The sequence below is a fragment of the Trachurus japonicus genome, chromosome 14 (assembly GCF_045865225.1).
Source record: "Trachurus japonicus isolate A0001 chromosome 14, Traja_1.0".
NCBI lineage: Eukaryota > Metazoa > Chordata > Actinopteri > Carangiformes > Carangidae > Trachurus > Trachurus japonicus.
In genome coordinates this window covers 13,591,621-13,618,615 of record NC_140920.1, presented here as the reverse complement: position 1 = coordinate 13,618,615, position 26,995 = coordinate 13,591,621, and the positions used below count along the sequence as shown (strand labels likewise).

Below are 26,995 nucleotides of genomic sequence, written 5' to 3'. Positions count from 1 at the left end.
GTTAGGCTAAACGTGAATATGTGTGTGTGATAGACGCTCAGGGGTCAGAGGTCACTACCTGAAACTTTTTCTGTCTTTGAACTTCACCAACTTGAAGAAAAGCTGAGCAGCTCCTCGTCTCCTCCTCCTCTCTGAGCTGCTGCTGCGATCTGAGCCGAGCTTCAGCCTCCCACTCCACGTGCAGGTCGCTGCTGCCACCTGCTGGTTGAGCTTAAAACAGACATGAAGTGAGCGACGTGAACCCATTTTACGATGTAGTGTTTTATAACCCTGCAGATGCAGAAATTATTGTTTGTCAAGTTGCACTTTGTCGTAGAGATGTTTCACAGCGGCCTTAGCAGATGATGGAAAACATCCTTGAGGATAGTTTTACCTCAGCACGATAGATACGTCTAGCCTAAGGTAAATTAATAATAAAAACAATAAAATAGCAATGTACAAAATCAAAACTGATGATTTACTTATTGAGTCATCATTTCAGAAAGTTTTCCAGCTAAGTCTGACTTTGGTTTAGAGAAGAAAATGAAGTCTGGTTTGATACTGCAGATCATGAATGAATGTTTTGAATTTATTAGTTATTTATTATTTATTAATAAACCAATGATCAGATTATCTCCCTTTGTATGGGCTGTTGTCAGGGTGAAGATTGACCAGTAGATAGTAACAGGAAGTATGAGTTCATATTACAGACAAGGACTGGCAGGCAAACAACTGAAGGTTGAAAAGAAAAGGATGTAATGACTATTTAAACTAAATATGTCAAGTAAATATTGTCTAGGTGTTAGTTTTATATTCTAAAAAGCTGGACACGGGCTTATAGTAGAAAAATGACAACTCAATGTTTAGATATCCTCACTTTTAGTCCCTGGTGTGGGTCAAGCTCCATAAAATACCACTCTTCCTATGCAGCAACGTGTCAATTCATTTCATGAGACCATCCCTGCCTGAAAATACCCACATCTTTCAAGCTTGGTTCGCAGTGAGGGCCTTTTCTAGTCGGTCCATGACCAGAAAACTGATCTAAAATCAGTGGAGTGCACCTTTAAAGTGGACTTTTTTTTTTTTTTTTTTTTTTAAATCTCCATCCTTTAAAAAAAAAAAAAAAAAACTGCAAAAGTTCCCCTTGGTAGTAATCAGCCCAGCAGGAGGCACTGCTGTCACCGATCCTGTGTTGTACCGATAACAAACCACAAGACAGGGCAGAGTTTTTATTCAAAACTTTATTAGATTTCATGTTTCTATAATAAAGAGATCAAGAGCTGATATGCACAGATGAGAGGCTGAAAATGGGGACATCATCTGAGGACGAGCCAGAGCATTATAACTGTATATTTGTGTGCAGAGAGCATCAGTGGAGTATGACTTGGTGAGTCTATGCGCTCTGCAGGGTCTAACTGAGTACAGGGGCTCCAGTTCACTACACGCTCCTCTCTGGATGCTCCCCCATTCACCCTGCATCTCTCATCACCACAAACCCCTGATCCAGGACCTCTCCTACAGTCGTATTGCTAACAGAACAGTCACAGTAACTCAAAGGTGCAGTGTGACAAACTGTCACTCCTGTTGTGGTTTGCATAGAGTTGCTTGTCATCATAAGGCCCTGACTGACACAATCTCAACCATGAGCTAAAGTTGTGTTTCCTCATTAAGTCAGTGCAATGTTAATTCAAACAAATCACATCAACAACCGGCAGAGAAAACCTTTTTTTTTTGGTCTTTTTTTACACTGAAGTTATTAGTTTTCCAATGATTTGATTTCATGGTCTTTACGGTTTCAAAGTCAGAGCAACAACAGTTTTCTCGATAACACACTTCACAGTCCTGCTAAAGCCAGACAACACACACTTAAAAGGATCTAAAGGATCCCATGAAATGTGACGATGAAGCCATTAAAAAAAGCACTTTTTTTTTTAGCACTTTTGCCTCCACACCCAAGTTTTTATCAAATCAACGGCGTAGCAACGAGAGCTACGATACTCTGAGTAAGTGGCGATACCATTTCATGGGACCCCGAAGAATCTCCTGACTCCTTCGCCGTGTGTGCTGCTGCTTTGTTTCTCCATCACGTCTTATTTGGATGAACACAGTGTGACAAACCAGCTCTGATTTGGATCACACACACACACACAAACACACAAAAATAAAGTGCTCTTTGTAAGTGCCCAACACACCCCCACTTTATAATACTGTATATTGCTTCACACCAGCTGTTAAAGACTGGAGGCACATGATTATTGACATGGCAGAGGTTTTCAGAAAACCACCAGAAACTCACACCTCACCGTACAGTACAGTCATGTAACACCTGTTGCGACCGGAGAGGTACATTTATATCTGTCATGACACAGTGTTTACTCTGCCCCACTCTTCAGAGGTATTTCTTTTTTTTTTTAAAGCCAGACATTCAGTGTCTTGAATGTGCAATAGATGTAGATTCACTGTAAATGCAGCTTCAAAGAATATATCACTGTCTGAGTTTGATGCAGATACATTCATCTCCTGATGTGATGCTCAGTTTGTGGCCACACAAGCATCTTTACACTTGAACTACAGCCCCCCTACTCAGCCTGCGGTCTGAGACCTGAGCCCATGATCATTTAAACATGGATGAGTATATGGATCAGCACCTGCATGCATGGGCAAGGTAACCGGGGCGTATATCGTTTTCACTGCAGTGCAGCAGGTGAAAATGATTTATTGCAAAGAGTAAAACACTGACCAGGTGATTGTTTGTCAGTGTGTAGGAGAAACAAGCCATTTCCATGAAGAGGCACATACTAACCAGAGGAAATATGTAGAGTCTGATCCAGCTCCAGGTCCACATCACCCAGTAGTGCTTGGCCTCAGCCAGGGTTAGCACGATGGAAGCAGCATGGCATAAAATGGGATTTACAGTTAACCTCAGCGCTGACGCTACCAGAGTTAGTATAATAGAACAAGTTTTGTCTTTTTTGTTTGTTTTTTTTCCAAAAAGTATGCACGTCTGTTTCTAACTGTGTCTAAAAATCTGCCCCATGTTGCACATGCTTAAAATGCATTGGTTATTTGTCGTCAAAGCAGCATCGTCAGAGGCTCATTCATTTTTCTAGAGGGCGGGGGAGGGATCGTTTTCGAGGGATTGTCTATCATTCCATTGAATAAGCTCGTTGTATTATGACTGCCTGCAGAGTTTTATAAACCGTGTTGCAAAACGACCGAGGAGCAGAGAAGCACTAACAGGCACCTGTGTTTATATCAAGCAAAGAGAAGGTACAAGATGAAGAACTGGGCTGAATCCTATAGTAGCTTGTCAGTGTAGCCTTTGGGCTGGTACTTCTATTTAAATCACCCATCGTTATACTATGTTTGGGTGTTTTGTGGAAAGTAGCTACAAATGGATCGGTAGATTATCCAGCAGAACGGCTGGACGTCATAGGACACCACTGTGACGTCAAAACCAAACACTGGTTTCGACACACTACACTATGTTATTGAAGGACTACTGTGAATGTTGTTAGTTAAAGAAGGATTCAGCCCATTGTGTTATTTCTTATTTCAAGCACTTAAACAAAAAGGAGAGTCTGTTTGCTGTGACTTCAAATGAAAAGCAATCAGAGATTAGTTATTCAATCTACTCTGGCTGTGGAAATAGACCTTTCATATATCATGGCAACAAAGTATTTTAAACAGTACACAACTGCTCAGTGACATACAACTACATTATACATTTTAGTGATTATCCCGCACACAATACTGGGCACACATTACCCCTTAATCACATAAAACAAAACCATTGTTTAATAAAATGTGCACATAATTGGCTTTCAATCTAAAGAGTTCAATAAAATACATCTAGTAGAGATATATAACTCTGATGCTGAATAGGCCTAGCTCACTGTATCACATTGTCAGTATATTAACTGCTCCCTTGTGTGTTCAGTGCAGTCTATATCAGGTATGCATGCTAATACTCAAAGTGATATCTAATGGTCAAAGTACAAACATAAACCCAGAGAGTATGAAGGACATGCTAACAGTCAGTTTGTTTAACTGTTTGCTTGGAGATGATGCATCAGGTGGTAAATGATTAAAATGGTCAAATATCCACTAGTAAATCCACAGATCTGCTTGTGTAGACAGAGGCTGCAGAAACTGTGGGAATTAAATGGTCCAATTAAACCTTGTGGGCTCTCTAACAGTAAGTAAACTGTAGATAGTTAAACAGCTGTCTCCTACCAAAGCAGCGAGTTTCCCACAGTCCCACAGTCAAAGCAGAGATAAGTCCAGACAAACACGTGGACTTTGTAAATTTGATATTCCTGTTCTGTGTGACAGCTGCACATTTGATGTTAGATTAGAAAATAAAACAATAAAAGTGAACATTATCATCATTTTAGTAAAAACTGTAATCAGTCCTATTACTGGTTTCCTTTTGCTTTCTCTTCAAAACACACATAGACAATAGTATTTTTCTGCTTATGTGTTGATACGAAAAAAGGGGTACATATTAGGGAGGTGAAATATATTTTTTGCATTTATCATTCAATGTAAATGCTTAAATTATGTGCACATTTTATATAACTATGAACGCCCTCAAGAGTTGCTCGTTCTTTAGTTGTATATCATCTGTGTGTGAACTGTTTTGTGCATTCCCACAGCCAGGCAGAGTTTTTTAAAATCCCAACAGAAATTAAGTGGTATGTGTCCAAAACACATGCGCATATCCAAATATACTCAAAGAAGGTATATAAATATGAGCACTCCCGTGGCTTAATATACATGCACCTTCTCATTTCTTTTTTGGTGTAGGTTTGGAGTCAGCTTTGGATCCTGAGAGGCCGTTTTCTGTGTTGTCAATCCCTGATGAAGTTACAAGGCACTCCTTACTGCAGCCGGGTTGGAGGAGAAGAGAAGAAGACAAAGTTGACATCAGCTCAAAGACACATTAAAAAAAAAAAAACTACTTCAGCATGTACAGTATCTGAGCTATTTGAACATGCAGCCAACCACCACCGATGTGCTCTGATGAAACAATGTGAAATGGTTGCACTGCCGATAAATACCCAAGTGGATGCGAAAACTCACTTTTTCTCCTCGAGCTTGGCTAGAACAAAGAGAGTGAAGTTTTTGAGCAACATGAAGCCCATCAGGAACGCAATGGCGCCGCCCACAGCTGAGGCTATCATGATGGTGAGCGTGTTGTCCACCACCCTCACTGCAGACAAGGACAGAAGACGACAGGAAAGAGGATGAAAAAATCGGCATAAATCTACATTATTTAAAAAATGAACATGAAGATATGGCAGCGCGGCGAGGGAGCCCCGACTGCCTGCTGCGCTGTTACAAAACCCTCAAACTTGAAACAAGCTGCTACTTCCACATGAGATTAGAGCGCACACACACACACACACACATACACACAGCCGCTGGTTCTTTCAGACTTTTATAGGTACTGTTGGCACTTTCCCAGAAGCATTTTAATGATATTTGGTGAATTTGTTTTAAATCCTGTCAGCCGTGAGTGGATGGTGGATTATTTGTGCTCATTTCTCCTAAATTTCTCCCTGCAGATTAAAAAAAAATTGCAATGCTGTGTCAATTTTAGACCAATTTAGTTTTTTTTTTTTTTCCTTAGCATTGAATTCATCACAGATTATTTGCACATCATTTCTTTCATCTCTGTCACTTTAGTTTTTGGATTCATGTTTTTGGGATGCTGGGTTCATTTTTTCCCCCTCAGTTGACCGATTTACTTTTTATACTCAACATAAACAGGAATGCATTCTAGTCTGTTTTCAGTTCAGTTTGCACTTTATGGTGGGATATAAAGTAAAGGAGATGTGTTGTCAGATTGGGGCATTTTTAATATAATTGGGCTCAGTGTAGTTGCTGAAAGGGGTGGAAGGTACAGTAGATGAATGTGTAAATAATGGGCATCCTTTTTAAAGAGTAAGAGGAAACAGCTTTGTGCTTTACTACTATAGAGCCGACATCCCAAAGTACATTCACAATAAGAGGAAAACAAACCAGACTGCACCCTTACGTCATGCATCTGTAGTAAGACTTTGACCACTCACACTCGTCCACCACCACGAGGGTGAAGATGGCACTGTGGTTCTTGTACTTCTCTTTAGGGTTCTTCCCGAAACAGGTGTACTGGCCTCCGTCCTCGAAGGTGATGTTCCACAGCAGGATGGAGATGTTGTTATGATGGTTCTTCCCTATAAACTCCACCCGCTCACGGAATATCTTCACATCCGGCTTCGATTCCTCCGACGCTATCGTTGACTCGCACACCTGACAGGCGCAGCAAGTTATTAGAAGTCAAGCAACGCCTCGACATGAGACTGTTCTTCTCTCCGACACAAATGGGGTTTTTACCTTTTGCATGGTGCCGTTGTCATTGAACTGCCAGTTGAAGTAGAGGTTCTCGATGCCGATGCAGCTCGCGTACGTGCATGGGAGCATGACTGTGCTGCCATTTACGGCCTCGAGGTAGGGGATCTTTCCCACTAACATCTCGAGGGCCTGAGCAGACCACGCACCTGGGAGTAGAAAAAACACAAGATAAGAGATGTTACGTCTATATCAACTGTAGCTGTAATTTATTTTCGCTGTATCAGTCTTCGGAAATGCCCTGCAAGAAAGCAAAGAAGCAAATTCCCTACATTTTGACCTACTGTCCTGAATCCTAGGCAATAAAGCCATATTATTTTCCTCACTGACATCGAATGCATCACTTCTGTCTGTGCGTTCAACAAACAGACGAATAATCCAGTGTCATGGTAGAATAAAACATTATAATTATCATTATTCCCAAAGAAAGAAAACTCATCGACAGTCTTTCCTTTAAAGGCGTTCAAAAAGCCTAACACTGTGTCTGAGCTTGACTGTTGCATAAGCTGCTCACAACACAGTTTGTTATTCTCAGTCAGTGAACAATGAGAGTGAGTGAAGAGACAATAAATCTGCCTCGTACACACTAAAATACTAGAACACAACAGATTTATCATTTCTCTGCACTGTAGCACTCGTGCTGCTCTGCTCTGCACACTCCCTGGTGTACAGCAGAAAGCTCTGCATGACTCATTTAAGGAAATCATCCAATTATTCAAACATTTTAAACGTGTGCGATAGAAAAATATTTGTGTGTGTTTAAGTTTCATTTACTAACACCTTATAAAATGTCTATTTTTAGCACTTGATGGAGTCAAACGCAGAGTAAAACAACACCACAGAGTCCTTGTCGTGACATCACTGTAAACAGGAGAGGATGCAATGTGCTGCACCTGGTGGAAACTGTGACGCTCCACCTGGGAGCACAGCATCACAGAGGACGCAGGTTCGGCTTTATTATTATCATTATTTGCATTTTACGTTTTGTTTTTGCACAATTACTCTTAGATTTTTGTAGGTCGTCCACCTCCAGCTGCACGGTCCTGTAGTCAAACATGTGTCAAGGTCGCAGGTAGCAAATAGCTGCAGTAAATAATCAGCAGGTCAAGGACAGACTGTGCTACAACACTTTTTTTTTTTTTTTTTTTACTCCATCAAAACACCTTGTGCTTAATGGCGCCATCTAGTGTGTGAGCTGTGAACTACATGCTCACTAGGCGCTGTGCAGAGAGCTACAGTGGTACAAACATGCAGAGGTTTACACCCAGACAATGTGACACTTTAAAACATATGATTCATGGTCACAAGAGCAGCTGTAAAGGTTTCACGCAGCCTTTTCTAACGTTCACCCGATCCTGCCCTCCTGTTTTCTGCAGACCGTGTGACGCTTTCTTCATAACATGCTCAAGGTCAGCGTCTGATGAGACGGGCACCATTGCAGCAAATAAGAATTGCGTTGCTCAGAATTACAGACAGGACCGAACACAGCTAAGAAAAGGGGCGAACTGTATGTGGGAATGTTATTGATTCAATCTTGTCTCACTCTTCCTTTCTCGTAAACTCCCTCGCTCCAGTCTTTTCCTCAGCTGCTCCAATGCAGCACAGTGAGCTTGCAAAAAACAAAAAACAGTAACAGAAACAGTGAGAGCAACAGCATCACTCCCACTTTCCTGTTTCCTGATACACATTTTCCAGCAGTGTGACTCAAGCTTTATCGAGCAATATTCCATTTGAAAATATCTTAAAATATTTACTTTTCATGAGAGTTTCCTGTTTCTGTCACTATCATTACTGGAGCTACAGAGACCTATAATACCAGTGTCACTTCTTCTCCAACAACTTTTACTCTCCCGTATTTCAGTAACCTCTAAAAAATATTTTCTAGTTTGTTTTGTGAGTTGTGGTGGTTCAGATAAAAGTAGAACAGTGGTGCTCCAGTTTCTAGCCCACATATGTCAAGTTTAGAATAACGTTTTCCTGTGCGTACACAAATATATGCACTTGACATTATTTTAAAAGCTATGTCAGAGTACCAGAGAAAAAAGCCAACTGATAATAAATGGATTTCTTTGGAAAATGTGAAAAACACAGAAAAAACACATGAACATGGAACAAAAATTAACTCCAAAATGTTGCTTTTCCACCACTGTCCAGTCACGAAAACTCATGTTGGAAACAAACTACAGAGACATGAGTCGAACAGCAACATCTCTGAGACAGAGCTGCTTCCTTCACAGGTAAAAACCTCCTTTAGTCTTTCTCATAGTCACTCTCTCCCTCTGTCCCATGAAGCTTTTATGATTCAAGTGCAATAAACAGTGTGGTGCCTTCCTCACCACCTCATAGTGCATCACCAAAATTGATCATTTAAGATACTGTATTGGTTTCTATGCTACTTTATCACGTTCATCATCATCATCACACTTACAGTATCGATTCCACTATGTTGTTATGGTTAAGAGGCCTAAATGTTTATCATTAACTTCATCAAATGCGCTTCAGCTTCTGAAAAATAGAGTGAAAGTAATCATTATCATTGGTAATCAAACAGGGAAAGTTCAAATGTAGTTTGGAGCCTTCAATTGCGTCGCATCATGTTAAAATTCAGGTTTAACTTTCTGTGTCTGCTGCACTGTTGCTGCACTGATGCTCCACACCCATCAGCAGGTTAAAAGATTCCAGGAAGTATAAATGTGATGGACGACGGAAAAATGTGGGGAAATTGTATTAAGACACATTATACTCAACGGTATTATAGTTCAAACTGTTATGGATATAACTGGGAAGCTATCATTGCTATCGTTATAGCTAATTTCCTGTGCATTTCTGTAAAATTGTTAATAATTTCATTTTCTGGTTGGGTGTCATATAAGTCTTAGTGTAATCTGAACTCACAGCTTTCACTGTGCACCCACCACACCTTCATCCACGTCACAAAGAGGCTAATCTGTGTTTGAATTTGCCTGCAACAACAACATCACTTCCAGATTCCCACTGTGCTGTTGCTTACAGTCTCTGCCAAGTTACTCTTCAGTCTCCCCCTCTCTCTCTCTCTCGTGTGTACAAAGTTCATGACTCAAATAAAAACAAAAAAATTAAGATGGTTCACCGGATGCGTGGGCCTGCTGGCTGCTCTGTTACTGCAGATGCAGATGCACAAACAGTCCAGCACAATTTGCTTTGAATGGCAGGGCCTGACACAGCTGTTCCACCACAGGGTCACTTTTATTCTAAACCGGGCTCACAATCACAATCCTAGTGCACAGATACAGTACAGGGGGCCATGTACGTCATACCAAACTGCCTCATCATCACTGAAACCTTCTTAGTCTTGTCCTTTCTCTCACGTGAGATCATCTCTTCCAGCCAGACAACCAGTCCTGCCACTGATGTACGAAGCTGCTGTAGCCGCACACACACAGTAAACACACTACAATGCGTAGGTCAGACGCAGAAGGTCAATGCCAGAAAAGCTACAGTATCACAAAAACAAAATGTTCATACACTGATCTCAGGCCCAAGCTGAAGGGACAACAACAAATACAAAGTTTTCAACGAGGAGAAATGAGTGTGTCACAATAAGCACGGAGCAAACGATGGAGAGGAGACGTACTGTACAGTACAGAGACGGACATTACCGAGGAGTATGGAGAAGATCAGGCCGACGGCTGTGTGTGGAGGGCCCGGCCTCGGGGGTTGAACCCCAACACTCAGAACCTCCATGGCAGCCAGATCAGCTCCAAAACAAACAGTGCTGCAGGATCCAGCCCGGGTTTAAGGACGGCCGGTAGAAATATCCCCCTCAGCACAACGTCAGTGCACTGGATCAAATCTTAAAAAGCTGCTGTCTCGGGCGTCTGGACCCCCACAAACGAAGCACGTCCCAATGTGTTGCACCACCAGCAGCAGCAGTCCTGGTGAGACTAGTTGCCAGCCCCAGCAGCACTCCTGTGGAAGAGACTGTAGGTTAGACAGAGGGCACAGGAGGAGGAGGAGGAGGAGGGGGAGAGAGGAGCAGAGAGAGAAGGGGAGAGGGGGGAAAGTGAAATCTCAAAAACAGTCAATATGAAAACACACAGTACAGTAAAAAAAAAGAAAAAAAAGTGTGCGTTTGCTAAGAGCATGTACGTCTGCACATGGTAAACGGTGGTATACGACTGACAGAAGGAAGACGATGATGTGATGGTGAGTACAGTTCAAGTTTGTCATGCCTACCTGCTCGGGCAGCCGGTGCTCACTCAGAGGCTGGCAGGGCTGCTCGGCTCGCACAGCTGAGTCAGTGTGGACAGGACAACGGCGGAGCGGCAAACGCTCACTGCGCACAGTCAGGGTTCACTCAAGGAGAATCTGCCAGCCAGCACTTTCACTGCAGAGACAGCCACATTGCAGCGCGCCGGCCGGGGATGAGAGACAATTAGGGGAGGAGAGGTGGGGGGAGAGAGAGCGAGGGAGAGAAACAGAGAGAGAGAGACGGACAGGAAGACAGACGGACGGACAGTAATGGGGAGAGACAGATGGACGGGGGGAAAAGCTGATGCTCTCGCTCCTCCTCATCCGAGCCCCAGTGAAGCCGATTCCTCTCCCTGCCCGTCCCTCTGGCTATTTCACAACTTTTTCCTGTCCTCTCCATTGGCTGCATGCCACCTCTCTCTCTCTCTCTCTCTCTCCCTTCCCCATCCCTTTTCTCCCCCCTTCCTCCCCCCTCCACACCTGCTTCCACATTCCTCTACCCCACCCCTCCGGTACTCTGCTACTCCCACCTCTCCTTTCCTCTCCTCTCCTCTCCTCTTCTCCCTCCTCCCCATCTCCTGACTTGGGGTGTGTATGCAGACTCAGGCACTTTTGTCAGAGTGTTTGTAAAGATCAGAGAAAAGTTCTGCAGTGCAGGTTGAGGGGGAGGTTGTGTAATGCAGCCCCGGACGCTCAGTCCCCTGTGCTCCATTCATAAATGGACAATGGAACTCTTTCACTGCTAACGTCACATTCGAGGTACCAGACCTCAGTATCACAGAATGGAAGTGGGAGGAGAACACACTTTATTTGTTTTTCTTTGACTCTCCTCTCCTCTCCTTTCCTATCCTCTCCTCTCCTTCCTTCCTTCTCTCTCCTCTCCTCTCCTCTCCTCTCCTTTCCTCTCCTTTCCTATCCTATCCTATCCTCTCCTCTCCTTCCTTCCTTCTCTCTCCTCTCCTTTCCTTCCTCTCCTCTCCTCTCCTCTCCTCTCCTGCAGGAGGACTCATATTCCCCTGCCTCAGGATAATCTACATCCACAGCCACCGGTGATGTGTGTATGCATATATGTACGTGTGTGTGTATGTGTGTTACATGGGTCCTGTTGGGATGCCTGGAAGGTCAAACTACCTTGGATATCATGAGGCATTCATTACTGCTGCGAGTGCATTATGGTATGAGATGCAGTCATTTTTCACCACAGGACAGCTACTTTCTCATAAACGTACACAGGCATCAGTCAACAGCAGCACGCCGCTGCCTCGTGTCTGCACTGCTCACTGCAGGACACGACGGAGGAAATGCTTAGCTCAGAGTTTCCAGATTTGATTAGTCTGTTTTAGACCTGACTAATGTTGCATTTATAAGCTTAAGACCATATGCCTGTCAAGCACCATCCATTACTCTGAATAGAAAGCGGCTGCATGGTGGTAATGGCTTTTTGGTGTGAGCTTATTAGAAAAAAAATCAATGGCTAGTAAGTAGTTAAATTGCCTGGAGTTTCATTCTGGAGCAAAGGAGGATTGTGAGAGGTAAGGATGCAACTGAGACCATGTGACAGAACGTGCCATCTGAGCTCAAGGAAACAGTTGCACAGGCAGAGGACACAGGGACAGCTGCACATCCATTTTGGACCTCCTGGCTGTTTTTTGCACTGCTTACAGAGCTGGCATTTCTTGTACAGGCAGAGTGAAGGTAAAGTTTGCAACCCTGAAGGGCTGCGACTCAAATTTACATCAGCAGATTAAACTTGCGTGCATTTTGCCTTACTTCTACTTTGCAAGAGCTTTACTTAATGCAGTAATCTATTATTCATCAAGCAGGTTATCATGGAGAGACTGTGGGGTGATGTGTGGTGTTTTTTTTTTCTTTACAAGCTCATGCATAGTTTGCATTACCTATGTGTATTGTGTTATTCACATGGAATTGAAATAGTAAGCATTCAGCTGCGGTGCAATTGAATTGAATTTTTGCATCAGGAGGCAAAACTGAACGCAGTGTGAAGTGAGTCTATAGCAACTGATGTAATTTATCACCTGCAGGATGTGAAACAAAAGCAGCCACAGGGTAACAAACATACTCCTACAATCACCACAGATATGGACCACTGTTCTACTTTAGGTCTCCATAATGAGCACATATAGGCAGGTGAAGTGGGATGTGAGGGGTAAGATCACATAAACAGAGGTTTGTTTCATGGGTGCAGAGCTCTAAATGAGAGACTCTCTCTCTGGCCGGGCTGCAGGCTCTCTGCTCTCCTCTCCAGGCCCCTCCACTGGAGTATCAATGCAGCAGCAGTGGGAACTCTTCCAGAACTGCAATAAGAAAAAAAAATTGCTGCAGAAAGACAGGGAGCTGCTGCAGACCTGTGCAGGACGACTGTAACTACGCAGACAGCACGTCATACTCCTCAATCATAACAACCTCACACATGCACTGTGCAGATATTCATCATTTCATGTCCTATTAGTGCTCATAGGCGCCATGTAGGTGCACACACGACTTGAAGCACATAGGTGTCATCTGTCCTTACTGCAGCAAAATGTCTGCTGCCCCACAGAGGCAAGGACACACATCTCATCTGGATGAATAAGTGAGTTATTGCACTATGAGTGTGTTCATCAGCATAATGTACTTAAAACATAAAAAGCACGACCACTGTTTCCATAGAAAAATGCCCTCTGTGACTCAGCTTTATGCAGTGATGCATTAGCACATGAAGCCTTTTACAGTAACAACTGTATGTCCCTAGAGCCCCCCCCCCCCCCCTTCAATGTAAAAACAGCAGTTCAGGGGATTGAAACATGTCCTGACCTGTATTTGTAAATATTACAATTAATTTCCAACATTTCATGCCTGGAAGAATATTGTACAATGGCTTAAGACAATTCAGACAAACAAGTGGATCACACCATTTGCTTTTCCTTGATGGCAGCTGAAGGCCCGCCTGCCTCACCAATGTAGCTAGCTACATACAGGTAAACAGTAACGTAGGTAAATGTAAGTGTCAGTGAGGAATGGCTAACTTGTTTGATGCTGTTTTACTTCACTTTCTTAATCTTAGAATCAGACCATGTCGTGTGGACGCGTACAAACGCTAATTAGCTAAAACAACAAACAACAACAACTTAAGCTAACTGACGTTACCTAGCTAGCATCCTTCAATTTATAGCAAACTAACAAAATGTCACTTTAGCAAACACAAATCACAACACACAACACACATCTGGTTTTATCTCATTCTTAACAAACGTTTGTTTGGCTGTGGTGGTTTTACCTTACTTTACCTGACATCTTTACTTTCATGGCGACGTCCTTGGTGCCATTTCCACTTGTTTTTATTTCCGGTACAGAAAGGAAGCTAGGAGGAACTTGATTGGTCAACCAGCTAAGGCCTAAAATACAATGAGGACAATATTTATTTCCTACAAATACTAACTATATCCTTACAAATTACTTAGTAATTGTCATTTGAGCCAGGACTTATGGTCTCACGTGCACAGCTCTGAATACTTTATTTAGTTCAGTCAAATAATAGGCTACTTCTAGTAGGCTAATATAAGCCAGGCATACAAATATTTGATCATGATGGAAAATGTCAACATATATGGGTGGTTTGTTTACATTCTGGTGCATATTTGCACTTCAATAATAATACATACAAAAGAAACCATAGATTAATTAAACTGAAGTGAAAGTGTGATGTAGGCTAAAGCCAATTTGCATAATGAGAGAACATTCCATCGGCTCATTGTGACACTGACGGAATCCTGCAACTGAACAACGTCTACCCGCAGATCAGCCTGAATCAGCCTGCTGGCACCTCTCAGACATTTAGCAGCTAGAGAAAGTGCAAGTTTTTGTTTAGGATTTCTTGACCTGCACCTGGATTTCCATTCATTCTAAGGTAAGTTTCCAGCAGAGCTGCACACCTGACACTTATTATATTTGAACATGTTGCAAACTTGATTTGGCTTGTGACAGTGACATCAGTGACATCTTCCACCATTTTCCAGCCATGGTGCGAAGAGGCCTTAGGCTGTTAGAGGCAGGATATTATAGAGAAGATGGAACTCCTACTGTTTCATACAGGGAGACATTACACAGGTAAGTTACTGTAGTGTTTGTGTGCACTATTTTCTGTATGTAAACAAACTGGGTGTGTAGGCTACTGTACACCAGGGGTTCTCAACTAGTCTCACTCTGGGACCCACATTTTCCCATGGTCATTAAGTCGCGACCCACTTTTATTTATTTTTTAAGCCTTTAAAAACTAATTTTGCTCTTTATTGAGCAAAGTGCATTTCAGAGCACATGAATGAAACTGAGGAGGACCATGACAACTGCATGTACGGAAGTGAATAAAAAAATATCAAACTGCACAAAACGGAGACCAACAAAATGATATATTTGACTTCTAATGCATCAGAGCATGTTCACAAAAGTGAATAAATATCAAATTGCACAAAATAAAGACCCACAAAACAAAACAAGATTCACTGCATTCAGGCCACATTAATAAGAAAGTAGCCTAATATCTTTGCATTCAGAGCAAATAATAAGAAACTGAGGACCATTACAACTGCATATGTTCACGTGACCCGTGCCTTTCAATATAAGTTATTTTTCAAAATAAAAGACATGTCCAACATCAGATGTGCATTAAATATTATTTACTTTTTTGACCAGCTGTCCACGACCCATCCAGAACGGGTCCGCGACCCACTTTTGGGTCCCGACCCACCAGTTGAGAACCACTGCTGTACACCACACTCTATATCTTCACACATAACAGGCTTTTCTAACTTATATAGCATCTTTAGACATCACCATCACCACAACATGGAGTAGGCTATGTAAGGAACACATACACCGTGACAAAGACACCAAACACTGCATCACATGTGACTATATACAAACAAACAAATGACAGTAACAACAGTAGGCTAAGTATCACCATTCCCCTGTCATCAAGTTTCTATGAGAAAGGCCAGTTTCAGATGTTTTTTTAATAGCATTATTTTTGAGCTCTTAACAACCTGTTTGTCTCTGTCAGCAATCGAGCACAGTTTTTCTGTGTGGAATGTGGGACTATTTTTTCTCTGCTTCCTTTTCGTTACAATACAGTAAAACCAGGAACTCAGAGGTTCCTTGTTAATAAACATACATGTAAAATGTCTAACCTTCTAGTTTTGTATCCATCAGGACTGACAATTATGTACCTGTCAACTGAGAGTCACCCAGCAGGACATTAACTCACTTAAACTGCTGCTGGTGAACGAGTAGGTAGTCTTTACCATCTTCATTTCAGTCATGTCACATAGTCATTAAGTCACATACACTCCTATAGAAGGAAATATTGTACTTTCTACTCCTCTACTTCTGACAGCTTTAGTTAAACAGGCAATATAATGTAAACACTGCAACACCTCAGTCCATTCAAGCACATGCCTGCAAGACGCAGAAAGTCCCTTTCACCTTAGAAAAAAGCTAACCCCCTGAGAGTTGTTATATAATTCACACTCTGCTACCCAGGATAAAGTAGCAGTCAGTTTCAGATTTATTGGTGAACTTGGTAGAGCATTAAGCAGCTAAAGAGACCAGAGGCAGAGCTGAAAGAGAGTAAACTTTGACAAAATATGGTGGACCTCACACAAACTCACAGACATCTGAAGCATCTCCAGTGGCTGAGAGGTATGGCAACAACTGCTGTCAGATAAATGTAGAGCAGCAGTATAAAATAGCATAAAACTGAACAGCTTATGTAAACTTCAAGTGGCTGTAAACTGAGCACAGCTACTCTGGACCAGTGTAGAAATTATGAAATAAGAGAAGGATAGATCAATACTAGATTTCCTGTCCGTCCATGCCACGACAGTTCAGGTATTTGTCTTTCTCTTCTGTAATGAGGGGGTAAAATAAGTCATTAAATCATCTCCCATCATATTCCTTGAAAATGTACAGTATCTGTTAATAGCATGCGACTCATTATTACAACAAAAGAACCAAAACAGTTCAAACAAAGAGCAATGTCACTGTAGACTGAATGAGACCTTCGCTGTGTTGAATTGTGTGGTTCGTGCGTCATCAGACAAGTTCCCACATGCAGCAGGCCACAGCCCCTCCCCTACCTGACTCGGTAACCATCAACTTCACACTTCAGTGTTGTTAGTCTAATCTTAAGAGGGTGGCTGTGAAAGCATGGGCTGTGTTTAAAGTCAACAGAAAAAAACGCTTTGAGTTAAGGACCATGAAAATGGAAGTTTGTTGTACCATCACATTACTGTGTCCTTTTTGTGGCTGTTGTAGATTTATACACAACAGAACTGGAAAGACACTGATTTTCTAGTGAGTAATTTAACACCAGTGCCTGTGGTTTTCGAAGGATCGTTCAGTGGGTGTTAATTGACCCATGAAGATTAAAAAAAAAAGATTATTTCAACACATTTCTAAAACAAATTAGTTGAAGACAGAAGCAGGACAAACTGTTGTATCAAGATGCAGATTACTTACGCGCAGGGCCGTTGCTAGGAATTCTGGGGCCCTTGAAAGAATACTAAAGTGGGCCCCTGACTTTTCCACTTTTTTTCTTAGACTACGTATGTATTATAATTTTTTATTTAGCACTTTGTTTTGATGCTAATGCAGCATTACTATATTAGTCAGGGTCTAAGCAGAATAATTCAGTAATACAAAGATTAGACTACTGGGTTTTTGTGGTACCCCTGGAATTATCATCACCTTTCTCCCCTATACAACGGCCCTGCTTACGCAGCTAGATTAAAACATTGAATTCAGATGTTATTTGGGCCGGGAAATGAAACATGTGCCACACAAACCGGTGGTGATGGTTTGTTCGGTTCCCACACTGAGCAATTCTATCAAAAATACACTTCATGTCACTTAGTAATTTCAAAAACAGTCCTTTTATTAAAATTGCTAAAGTGAGATACACTTGAAAACATTTCAAGACTTGATTTAAAAAGTGTAAAGCTCTGCTTATCTTACACTATGTACATTATTAGAATAAAAAAAAATCAATTGCATTTTTGTCAAAACAGTAAACTCAGTTTGTTTATCGCTCATATATAAAGACCCAGTCGCTCATTTTGCCATGAACTATATTCAAAACCCTCTGTAAAGACACATTACGGTACAGTTAAAAAGAAGCAGCTGACTAGACAAAACTTTAGTTTCCTCAACTCAGCTGCTTCTAGTAGGAAGTGACTGTTTGTGTGGCAGCGGAGCAGATAGAAAAAACTATCAGGGTGTGTTGGCAACAAGATAAATGAAAAATCTTTAGTCCATTTACTTTACACGAAAATCCACACATTTTTGCATCGATCTGAGGCAGCACAGTTCCAGCAGCAGGTGTATGAAAATGTAGTCAAATTAGTACAAAGGAGCAAGGTTGCAGTGGTCATGTAAAGACGTACCGATAAAAAAGGCAGAAATTAAGGGGAGATGCATAATAAAATGTGATGCTAGTGGAGTCTGTTAAAAACAATTGAGTTCACCAGGCCTCTGTAGCCCACTCCTCATTTCTACTGGAGATTAGCAGTCTACAGATACGTTAGCAGCTACTAGCATGGCACACCTGAACGGCCAACTGAACTGTCAGTTTTTGAATTGTATGTGGCAAATGTGGGCTTCAAGCTATTACAAGGAAGAAGGAAGCACAGGAAAAATAAAGAAGTAAAGTTAATAAATAAAAGAAGGCCCTGCTGCATCAAATTTGATCCTTATCTTCAGCATCCCAGTGCAATGCTAACACCAGTGAAATACTTTTTCATTTTTTGTTACTCGTGCTGTAAATCAGCAATGCTCTGAAAAAGTACAATAAATTACACCTGATCAGTTAAAACCTTGTTGATACCAAAAAACAATGGCGATATAACTGGAAAGACAATCTCAATCAACGGATCTAATCATCATCATCATCACCACCACCGTCGTCGTCATCATCATCGTCGTCGTCGTCATCATCATCACCTTCAAGACCATCGTCCTCCTCGTCATCACCCCCGCTGCTGGGCTCCGACTCCTCGTCTGAACTCTCAACTTCTTTCTTCACCTCCACAGCTTTCAGGTGAATGGCTTCTTCAACCGTACTGACCCAACACCCCGTGAAACAAATTCAGTCACACACACACACACATCATGCACCCACACACACACACACACATAAATAGTGAGATGGGCCACTGGTGGATGGAAATCGCAGCAAAAAAAACAAATGACCCGCACTGGTTTACAGAACAGAGGAGGAGGCTTCAAAGATACAATACCCCAAATCCTTAGGTTGAACCACACCCAGACAGAGTACCAAAGAGAATTGATATGTCGCTTCTTTCAGTGGACAAAGACGACCAAAGACATCGGATCAATACCATTTCTCCACCAAAAACCACCGTAGTTCTCTGGATTAGTGAAATTCTTCACCTGTATTCACAAATCAAAGTAACATTGAAGCAATGAAGCAGCACTTCTCACAGAGAAAAGGGAAGATTTTGCCCATAAAAAGTTCATCTGCTCTTATCTGCCATTACCTTGAAAAGTTAACCCATCTATAGCAGGAAATAGAGAGGATATATGACCTAATTCACCACAGCAGTGTCATGTCTGAAGTGCTCTTGTGCTCTTTAGAGATAAAATTATTTCTATACAAGACTCACTTTCAATCACAGGCAGAGTGTGGTCTTGTAAAACATGCAATAAAATGACTACGATTTCTTTTTTTTTCTTTTGTTTTATGTAAATCAACTCAGAAAAAAAGACTAAGTGCAGGCAGCATTGCTGTGGTGAATTGAGGTTAATGAACACGTTTAAAGATCTGCATTAGTCAGAAGGAAATATCCATATTTACAACCCTTAGAGTCTACAGTTTAAAAACTTTGATAAATTTAGTTAGTAGTTACAATCACTGGCAACATCTAAAAACATATTAAAAGTGTACAAAGAACTGCCATTACAACAAATTGAATGGGTGGTAGGTACATAATATCACTAATACTGCAGTGAATGAACTGTGGTGATATCTGAGAGGTTCACATTGGAGGAGCAAACATGGAAGAAAAAAAGCCACCCTCCCACCCTCAGCTTTCATTTGTCTCTTCCAGCAGAGTGGAACCAAGCAGCCAGTCAGACTCAACACCAGTCCAAAGACAAGAGAAGCAGAGGGCTCCAGCTCCTCACCACTCGGTCGGGTCCTTCCACTCGCGCACCCGTGGCTCCATCTCAAATTCGCCTTCCATTCTCCTTCTCCTGCGGATCCTCACTGCCACGAAGATGGCGAGGAGGACCAAGATTACCCCGCAGGAGGCCCCGACTATGATCGCCAGCATGCCGATCTCCGAGAGGGACACTGGGAGCAAAAATCAGTGATAGGAGTGGATGAAAGCGGCAGCGGAGAACACAATAGAGACAAAACACAGATAATACATTTTTTAAGCAATCTGTGTACTGAAGTCCAGTTGAGCCACTGAACTCCATCCTGCTCCAGATGTGACCTCTGACCTTCCTGTTGAGAGGCACAGAGTTTTTCTACCAGAACCAGTACAGTACAAGACTACTCTTCTACATCTAACACACAGATGTTGTGACAAAAAGTGAAAATCAAAGCTTCTTCAATATTTTTAAATTTCCTTTTGTTGCAATACATGTGATGCTGATGAAATATGACAGACTTGTCATCTTCCAAAAAGTTACTGAGTCTTCCAGGTCTGCAGCGCTGCCCGTCTTACCTTTGTTGACGACTTTGAAGTTGATCTCTCCGTTACTGCCGTGCACATCTGGACGGTTACGCACCTGGCAGATGAAGGTACCGTTGAAGGTCGGAGGCACCTCATGCAGGGTGATGGAGGCGTCCCGTCTCGTTATATCTCCCGACCACACCGCACGGTCTTTAAAACGCCCGTGCGTGGGAGGGTATGGTGTCTCGTGGTAGTAAAACACCTGAGACACAAACACACATCCATAAATACAATAAAGAGTGGAAAAATCCAAACTAGAGTGACACCCAGGAACACATTTGCCCGCAAACATTCAAAGATATCAATAAAACCACGAAGGACACACCATGAACAACTCACTCATTCTAAAAAACTATTCAACTGTTGGTTACAGTTCATGTTTAAAAGCCACCAAGAGCCATATTTACATAATATTTCATACCATACGTGTGTTGTGCCATGTCTGCTGGAAGCCTTTTGAGATACATCATGTTTTGGGTTAGCCCTTAGTTTCCAGAACAGGATACATCTTGTGTTATATACAAACATGACATAAAGCACTGAACTGTAAGTGTTACCACTGGCAAATGCTGCTCTCTCTGGATATGACATGTATGCATCATTTTTTACTCTTTGTGTGTTTTGGCCAGCTTCATTCGAACTTTACGTCAGAGCTGCGAACAATGGAAAACAGCTGTTCAAAGAATTTTAAATTTACTGACTATTGAGACAAGAATGTACTGAAGCCCTGAGAGGCAAGTCAAACAATCGTATTGGTGTTTGTTTCTGTAATACTAATTTCAGTCACAAGAGAGTGAAGTGCAAGAATTCACAGACTGTGAATTCAGATAGACGTAGCATCTGTGCTGTGAGAGTGGGCTGCTGCCGGTGGTGACCGACTCTGCCCAACTCCAAGATAATCAAAAAACAAATAAAGTGTGGAGGAGCCGATACTTCGGTCACCCACTTGTCACTCAAAGCAATACACCCTCAATAATCCATAACTTTAATTACAAGAATTTAAACAAGTGAGTTTAAAATATTCACCCTGTCTACAGTTGTTGTGGAGGGGGAAATTAGCTTCAGAGAACAAAGCCATTTGTTGGACCTTTTAAAGTCAGGTGGCCATTCAAACTGCAGTTTTAAGCTTTTCAGTTTAATTGAGACTAAAAGCTTCAATGTTTTTTTCCAGGTGATTTTTCACATTTACTGTATGTGATATTTCTTTGTGTACTCTAATCAAAAAGGTATTGTGAGTTGTTATGACATACTGTTGTGTCTTTTGGCTACAAAGTGTTTGTTCGTTTTTTTTTGTCTTTGTGCCAGAGAGGCTTCAGGAAGTTCGGGAAAGATATTATGAAAAGAACATTTAATGAACAGGTCACAGTGGATGTATATGGGTTAAACATTGTACTTTTACCAAGGAAAATGGGTTCTGAATGCTGTTACCAATTCTTGTGTTATTTTAATGTCATTTACAAATCACCTCTGGGTTTCATTAAGGAAAATGTTAAAACAGGATAAAAATGTATTTTCAGAAAAAAGGCACAGTTTCTACTCACCGACTCATCTGACCCTGAATTAACAGGGCGGAAGTTCCAGGACACTGTGACGGACTGGGGCGTCACTGGATGAGAGGAAGTGAAGGTGCACTTCAATCTCACATTTGTCCCGTTGACCGCTTCCACCTCAGTTGGAGTATAAATTTCTATTGCACCGACGTGTCTCACCCCTGTGATAATGAATACAAGAAAGTGAGAACAAACAAACACTCACTCATTACTGTGTCAAACCTCAGTCCTTCACTCCAAACACAGTCTCTACTGTAGTTATCACCGCTTCCTAAACAGAAACATCCTTGACATTTGAGAACAAAGTGACACTTGGAGATATCTGTTGTTTATTGTATAAACTGTATCAGTTTCTGGTGCTGCCTGAACAATCTTCCCCGGCCGCTGCCCAAGGCTGTACGACCTGATTCACCACTTATCTGCTTCACTTGAGTACCTCAGTGTGATAAACAAGAGAACAATTCATTGACATACAGTATTCAAAAGTGGCTGCACAGACCTAACACAGGTTAGACAATTAAAACAGTCTGCAATTTATAATCCATCATGTTTCAAGTGCAGTTTGGCAGCTGTTCTTTTCCATCAAGTGCGGTAAAGTTTACTGTAGCTAAACCTGGATCACAGTGTCGGACCACAGTGATGAGCAGACCTGCAGACTCTTCGTGCGGATTAAAACATTCCTTCTGATAAACCAGTGGAGGAAGCCAAGAATGTCCTGTGATCCTGCACAGGCATGATATGAAATGTATGCCTCAAGATCAAAATTACAATAATAAAGAGGATAACAGCAACAGGATAAGACCTGTGTCAGTGGGTGAAGAAAATAGACTATATCATACAGCGGTTCATATGGTTTATTACGCTTCAATCTAAAAAGTCATCTTTAAGATCTACCTCTTAAAGAAACTGAGAAAATAAGATAAAAGAAAAACAATGTCTAATTTGGTCTAATTCCTGACACCTTTAACATTATCACATTGGTTTATAATTGTGTGATTTATTTTTCCATACATAACAAACTGGGCAGCAAAGAACAAATGGTAAATGTGCATCACGTTAAACCAGCACTGGCAGGGACAGAAATATGAAACATTTGTTTGCACACTTACATTAAGGTGCAAGTTTAGGGAGGAGAGGGGTGTATTTTCCTGCTTTTAGTAATCAGCTACAGCCAGTTTTTTGGGTGAGAACAATACAGAAGCCAACCAGGAAATCTTAGCTCATCCTTAAGCCTAAAGAATAAAAAGTCTTATAAAATCGAATCTACTTTAGATCATATTTATTATAGGCTGAGTTATCACGTTGTGTTGACACTAATGCATCTTGCTCTCAGATTTCTCACCGATTCAGTATAAACTTGATTTAACTCATGTGTTCAACAGCAGATGACGACCATGAAAAATGAAAGTGGTGTCTATGGAATTTGGCGCCATTGTCTGTTTTTGGAATAACTTAACTTCTTTTTGTCCATTTTCTGAGACTCGCCTCTCCTTCAACCTTCACTCTTTTATTAAAACTTCATTCATGAAAGGTTTTTCAACCCTTCCCAAGGCTCTGCACATGAATCCTGTTGATACACTGCAAATTAAACAGGCCTGTGCTGCTGTGAGACCAGTCACAGTTTCACTTCCATAACACACTGGGAAAAGCCTGGGAAACAAACCCTGCTATCCATGTTATCAGTCTGTTGTGATGTTATACATTCAGACAGCTGTCCTACAAATCATTCAACATTAAAGTTGAAAAGTCTCTGATCTCTGATTCATTTGTGTTCTTTTCCACCATTGACCCATAAACTCAGGCATCTCCAAAATGCCAGGTCTTTCCATGCGTGCTTGTCCAAACAGCTCCTCCATCAACAACATTTGCAGTGTGTTTGAGCAAAACAAAATCCAACCTCAACACAACAGAGAGACGTTATCATGTCTCCCTACTCCTAGGAGCCAACATAATGCATCTGAATATCTTACATTTTGCTATACTGCAGGATCTGTGAGGGATGTGTTTAGATTAATAGTTCCCCCTGAATAAGTAATCCATGCCCTTAAGTTACAAAGCAATTCCTCAAACTAATGAGTGCACTCAGTTTACAGTACAAACTTCATTTCCTACAGTCAGTGATTTTAATTTTTAATTTTTATCCAGCAGCCCATCAGGTCAATCAGTTACTTTTTATTTGATTCAGACAAATGCCGTCTGAAACTGCAGCTGTGCACTGTTGTTTGTTCTCATCACTTGTTGAATGACACACAAGAACCTTAATATTGTGCAAAGGTATTTGTTGACTGATTCATAAGAAGTTGGCACATCTGACCACGTTTCTGTGTCAGAGGTGTTGATTCAACTCAGTGGTAGTTTGTGTTGGCCACAGGGTTTAAGTGTTTTTAGGCAAGTATATATTAAAGCCAATGCTGGTGGTGAACTCTGTGCTGAAACAATCCAGAGGATTTTGCCAAAAACGTACGTCCTCAACATGTCTTTGTGTGTATGACAATTTAAACAATGTTATTGTCAATTTTTGTTTGTGCTTTAACCTGTTTTAACTAGTTGTAGTGTTTTTAGATGGATATTTGTTTCCCCTAAATGTTCTGTTTTGTTTTGTTTCATTTTAGGAAGCCTTTGTAAGGCCTGACCAGGGAAACTGACCAGGGAAACTAGCCTTTTGTCTAAATCTGGCATGTTTATTTTTTTTTATTTTTTTATGCTCTGCCCTTGTCAAATAAACAATTAAATAAAAATAAATAAACATCTTTTTAAATTATTGACTTGTACAGCAGGGATTTTTAGTGAAAGTCCCCATAATTAACCTCTATAATCAACACGATGTTTCATTAAAGTGAAATTAAGTAGTGTTAGTGGATCACAAAATGAATCACCTTTTATCAACATGAAAATGTGATTACTGACAGTGACCAGTGTGTCTGGGTAGAGGGAGGGCAGCAGGTCCATTAGCTACTTATTTACTTTATGTTAAAAACTAATGGTGCATTTCGTGTGTTCCTCTATCTTAACATATTATGGACCATATAAAACACAAGGTAGGCTATAATCTTTAATCATATCAGCATGACAATAATCCATGGCCCCAGAAGCTGACGCTTCTACATTTAACTCTATGAGGTATCTGTATGACACTCTGTCTAGTCTATGAGTTCAGGAATGAGCAACTATTCATTCACCAGTGAGAGCAGCTTTGAGATTATAAAGGTCGATCTCTGCCAACTGCAGGTAAACAAGCTCCAAACACACATCAAGCTCCTTCTTGTTCTGCAGTGAAGTTGGTTCATAACCAACCTCTTCCAAAAAAAACCCAAAACAAAACAAAAACAATTGAACGCACTGTTGCTGCTTTGTTTGGGGGGAAATATGAAGTTATAGCCTGCTAATAGCCTACTACCTTAGGCTACCTACTAACTCCAGGAAGTAGCTGCACTCACCTGGCACCACGAATCCTCCCAGGAGAAGCAGAGGCCATATCCGACACATAGGATAAAACATTTATAGTTGTCTGCTGCCTCAACTCAGGCGGTTTGTATTAGCCTACTCTGTTAAAGTCCCTCACCACGCCAGTTTAATTAGGAGAGTCATGAACGTGAACGCACCGCGGACAGGCGAGAGAAAACGTCTTTTTTGTTAGTCCACACTTCAGTGAGTCACAGTCGACCTCCGTACACACCTGATGGGCGGTGTTTAGTTTATTCACTCTACGTCTTCTTGCATAACCTGAATGCCGAGCTGCCCACACAACCTGCAGCCAACACCTGTGTGTAGTAGTGTTGGTGTGGTTGTCGTTCCCACACGAAGCCAAGCGGTTTGTATCTACAGTCCAACTGGTTGTGTTGACAAGTCATAAATAAAATAGGCTACAGCAGGTTCAACTTTGAATGATAAAGCCAGTTCTCTACTGACTTCTACCACCTTGTGGCCATGGTGAAAAAACAGTCACTTCACTCATAAGTCAACTGTATGTGCTGTATTGTGAGTGCTATCTGCAAATGTAATGGAAATAGAGTAGTTAAAAAACACCAATGTTGATATATTGGTTCATTGGTTGGTTATTTTTGACATAGAAGCAATACTTTTTTTTTTCTTTCTTTTTTTTAATCACAACATATTGCATGAAAAGTGCCACTAACTACACTACACAATGTTGCTTGTTTTCCACTAAATATCCTTGAAGAAAAAATATGCCTACACTGAATTACTTAATTTAACATTTATTTGACTTATGTGTATTGTGAGTATTTGCAGGAAACAATTGTTATGGCAAGATTTTAAACTTGAGGCAAAAATATCTTTGACATTACTTGAACCAGCTGTTGCTCATAAATATGGCACAAAATGCTAAAAACTCATGAAAGGATGATGGTGAAAGTTTTTGTAGTCATCATCTCCATCACAAGGCCTTCCACACCCAGAGACACTTTATTGTGCCCCATCAGCATTAGTTTTGTTTATCATGCCTTTCTCATGGACTTTGACTTTTGCCTGCCAATTTTTCTTTGACAATCCTACTGGCTGTAGGCCTCATCACTATTTTCATTATAAACGTCCTTCACTGCAGCTGCATACCTGCTTATCTGCATTAGGTCTGACTGGGAACAGATGTAAAAAAAATAAATAAAATAAAAGTCACAAAAAATGTGTATAAAAAAAAACATAACATACATAGAGGCCATAAGAAATCTCCAGTACACCAAAAGATCTAGTTTTTAATGAAATGTAAAATGTATGGTGGGAGGTTGCATTCATAGAGGATGTGGGATATTCAAACTTACCTTGCACCAGGAATCCTCCCAGGAAACCAAAAAGCAGCAGCACCTGATACACTGTATACATAACATGCTGAGTTAATTTAGAGTAAATTAAGTGGATAATTCATAAACACAGACCAGAGTAACTAAAAGGTTGTGATGAGAACTAATGTTGCAGTTCCTTCTGCGCAGAGCAGCAATCGGTCTATGAGAGTATTCAATGGTAACCTCTTACTGTACAATACCTTCAGTGGCTGTTATACAGAGCAAGAAAACAGCTGAGCTGTTTTGGCAGATTAATGCCCTCATACACTTGCACAACTCAAATGAGGTA

At 41.2% G+C, this 26,995-nt stretch overlaps 2 protein-coding genes across 3 annotated transcripts; both read right to left on the bottom strand.

Annotated features, from left to right (window-relative positions):
• Positions 1-1,205: 1,205 nt before the first annotated feature.
• On the bottom strand, positions 1,206-10,953 carry scn4bb (sodium channel, voltage-gated, type IV, beta b). Of its 2 annotated transcripts, none has more exons than XM_085797694.1 (6): positions 10,591-10,873; positions 10,014-10,323; positions 6,361-6,524; positions 6,057-6,276; positions 5,065-5,194; positions 1,206-4,865 (listed from the first exon to the last, which is right to left on the bottom strand). In XM_085797694.1, exons 2-6 carry the CDS (start codon positions 10,096-10,098, stop codon positions 4,769-4,771), a joined length of 696 nt encoding a protein of 231 aa, XP_085653820.1. In that variant the 5' UTR covers positions 10,099-10,323; positions 10,591-10,873; the 3' UTR covers positions 1,206-4,768. The 2 variants fall into 2 exon arrangements, with proteins under 2 accessions (XP_085653820.1, XP_085653819.1); XM_085797693.1 differs by having other exon boundaries at positions 2,657-4,865; positions 10,014-10,335; positions 10,591-10,953.
• Positions 10,954-17,512: 6,559 nt separating this feature from the next.
• On the bottom strand, positions 17,513-25,559 carry mpzl2b (myelin protein zero-like 2b). The gene is made up of 5 exons (XM_085797692.1): positions 25,345-25,559; positions 21,899-22,068; positions 20,349-20,559; positions 19,801-19,969; positions 17,513-18,716 (listed from the first exon to the last, which is right to left on the bottom strand). Exons 1-5 carry the CDS (start codon positions 25,403-25,405, stop codon positions 18,530-18,532), a joined length of 798 nt encoding a protein of 265 aa, XP_085653818.1. The 5' UTR covers positions 25,406-25,559; the 3' UTR covers positions 17,513-18,529.
• Between the last annotated feature and the right edge of the window lie 1,436 nt (positions 25,560-26,995).

Coding starts and splice junctions, on each gene's coding strand:
- scn4bb (XM_085797693.1), bottom strand. CDS start 10,098: ATGGAGGTTCTGAGTGTTGGGGTTCAACCCCCGAGGCCGGGCCCTCCA. Junction 6,525..10,013: donor GATCTTCTCCATACTCCTCG/GTAATGTCCGTC, acceptor TTCTACTCCCAG/GTGCGTGGTCTGCTCAGGCC. Junction 4,866..5,064: donor GCCAAGCTCGAGGAGAAAAA/GTGAGTTTTCGC, acceptor ACCCGGCTGCAG/TAAGGAGTGCCTTGTAACTT.
- mpzl2b (XM_085797692.1), bottom strand. CDS start 25,405: ATGTTTTATCCTATGTGTCGGATATGGCCTCTGCTTCTCCTGGGAGGA. Junction 19,970..20,348: donor CTTCAAAGTCGTCAACAAAG/GTAAGACGGGCA, acceptor TTTTGCTCCCAG/TGTCCCTCTCGGAGATCGGC. Junction 18,717..19,800: donor TGGAAGGACCCGACCGAGTG/GTGAGGAGCTGG, acceptor GTGTTGGGTCAG/TACGGTTGAAGAAGCCATTC.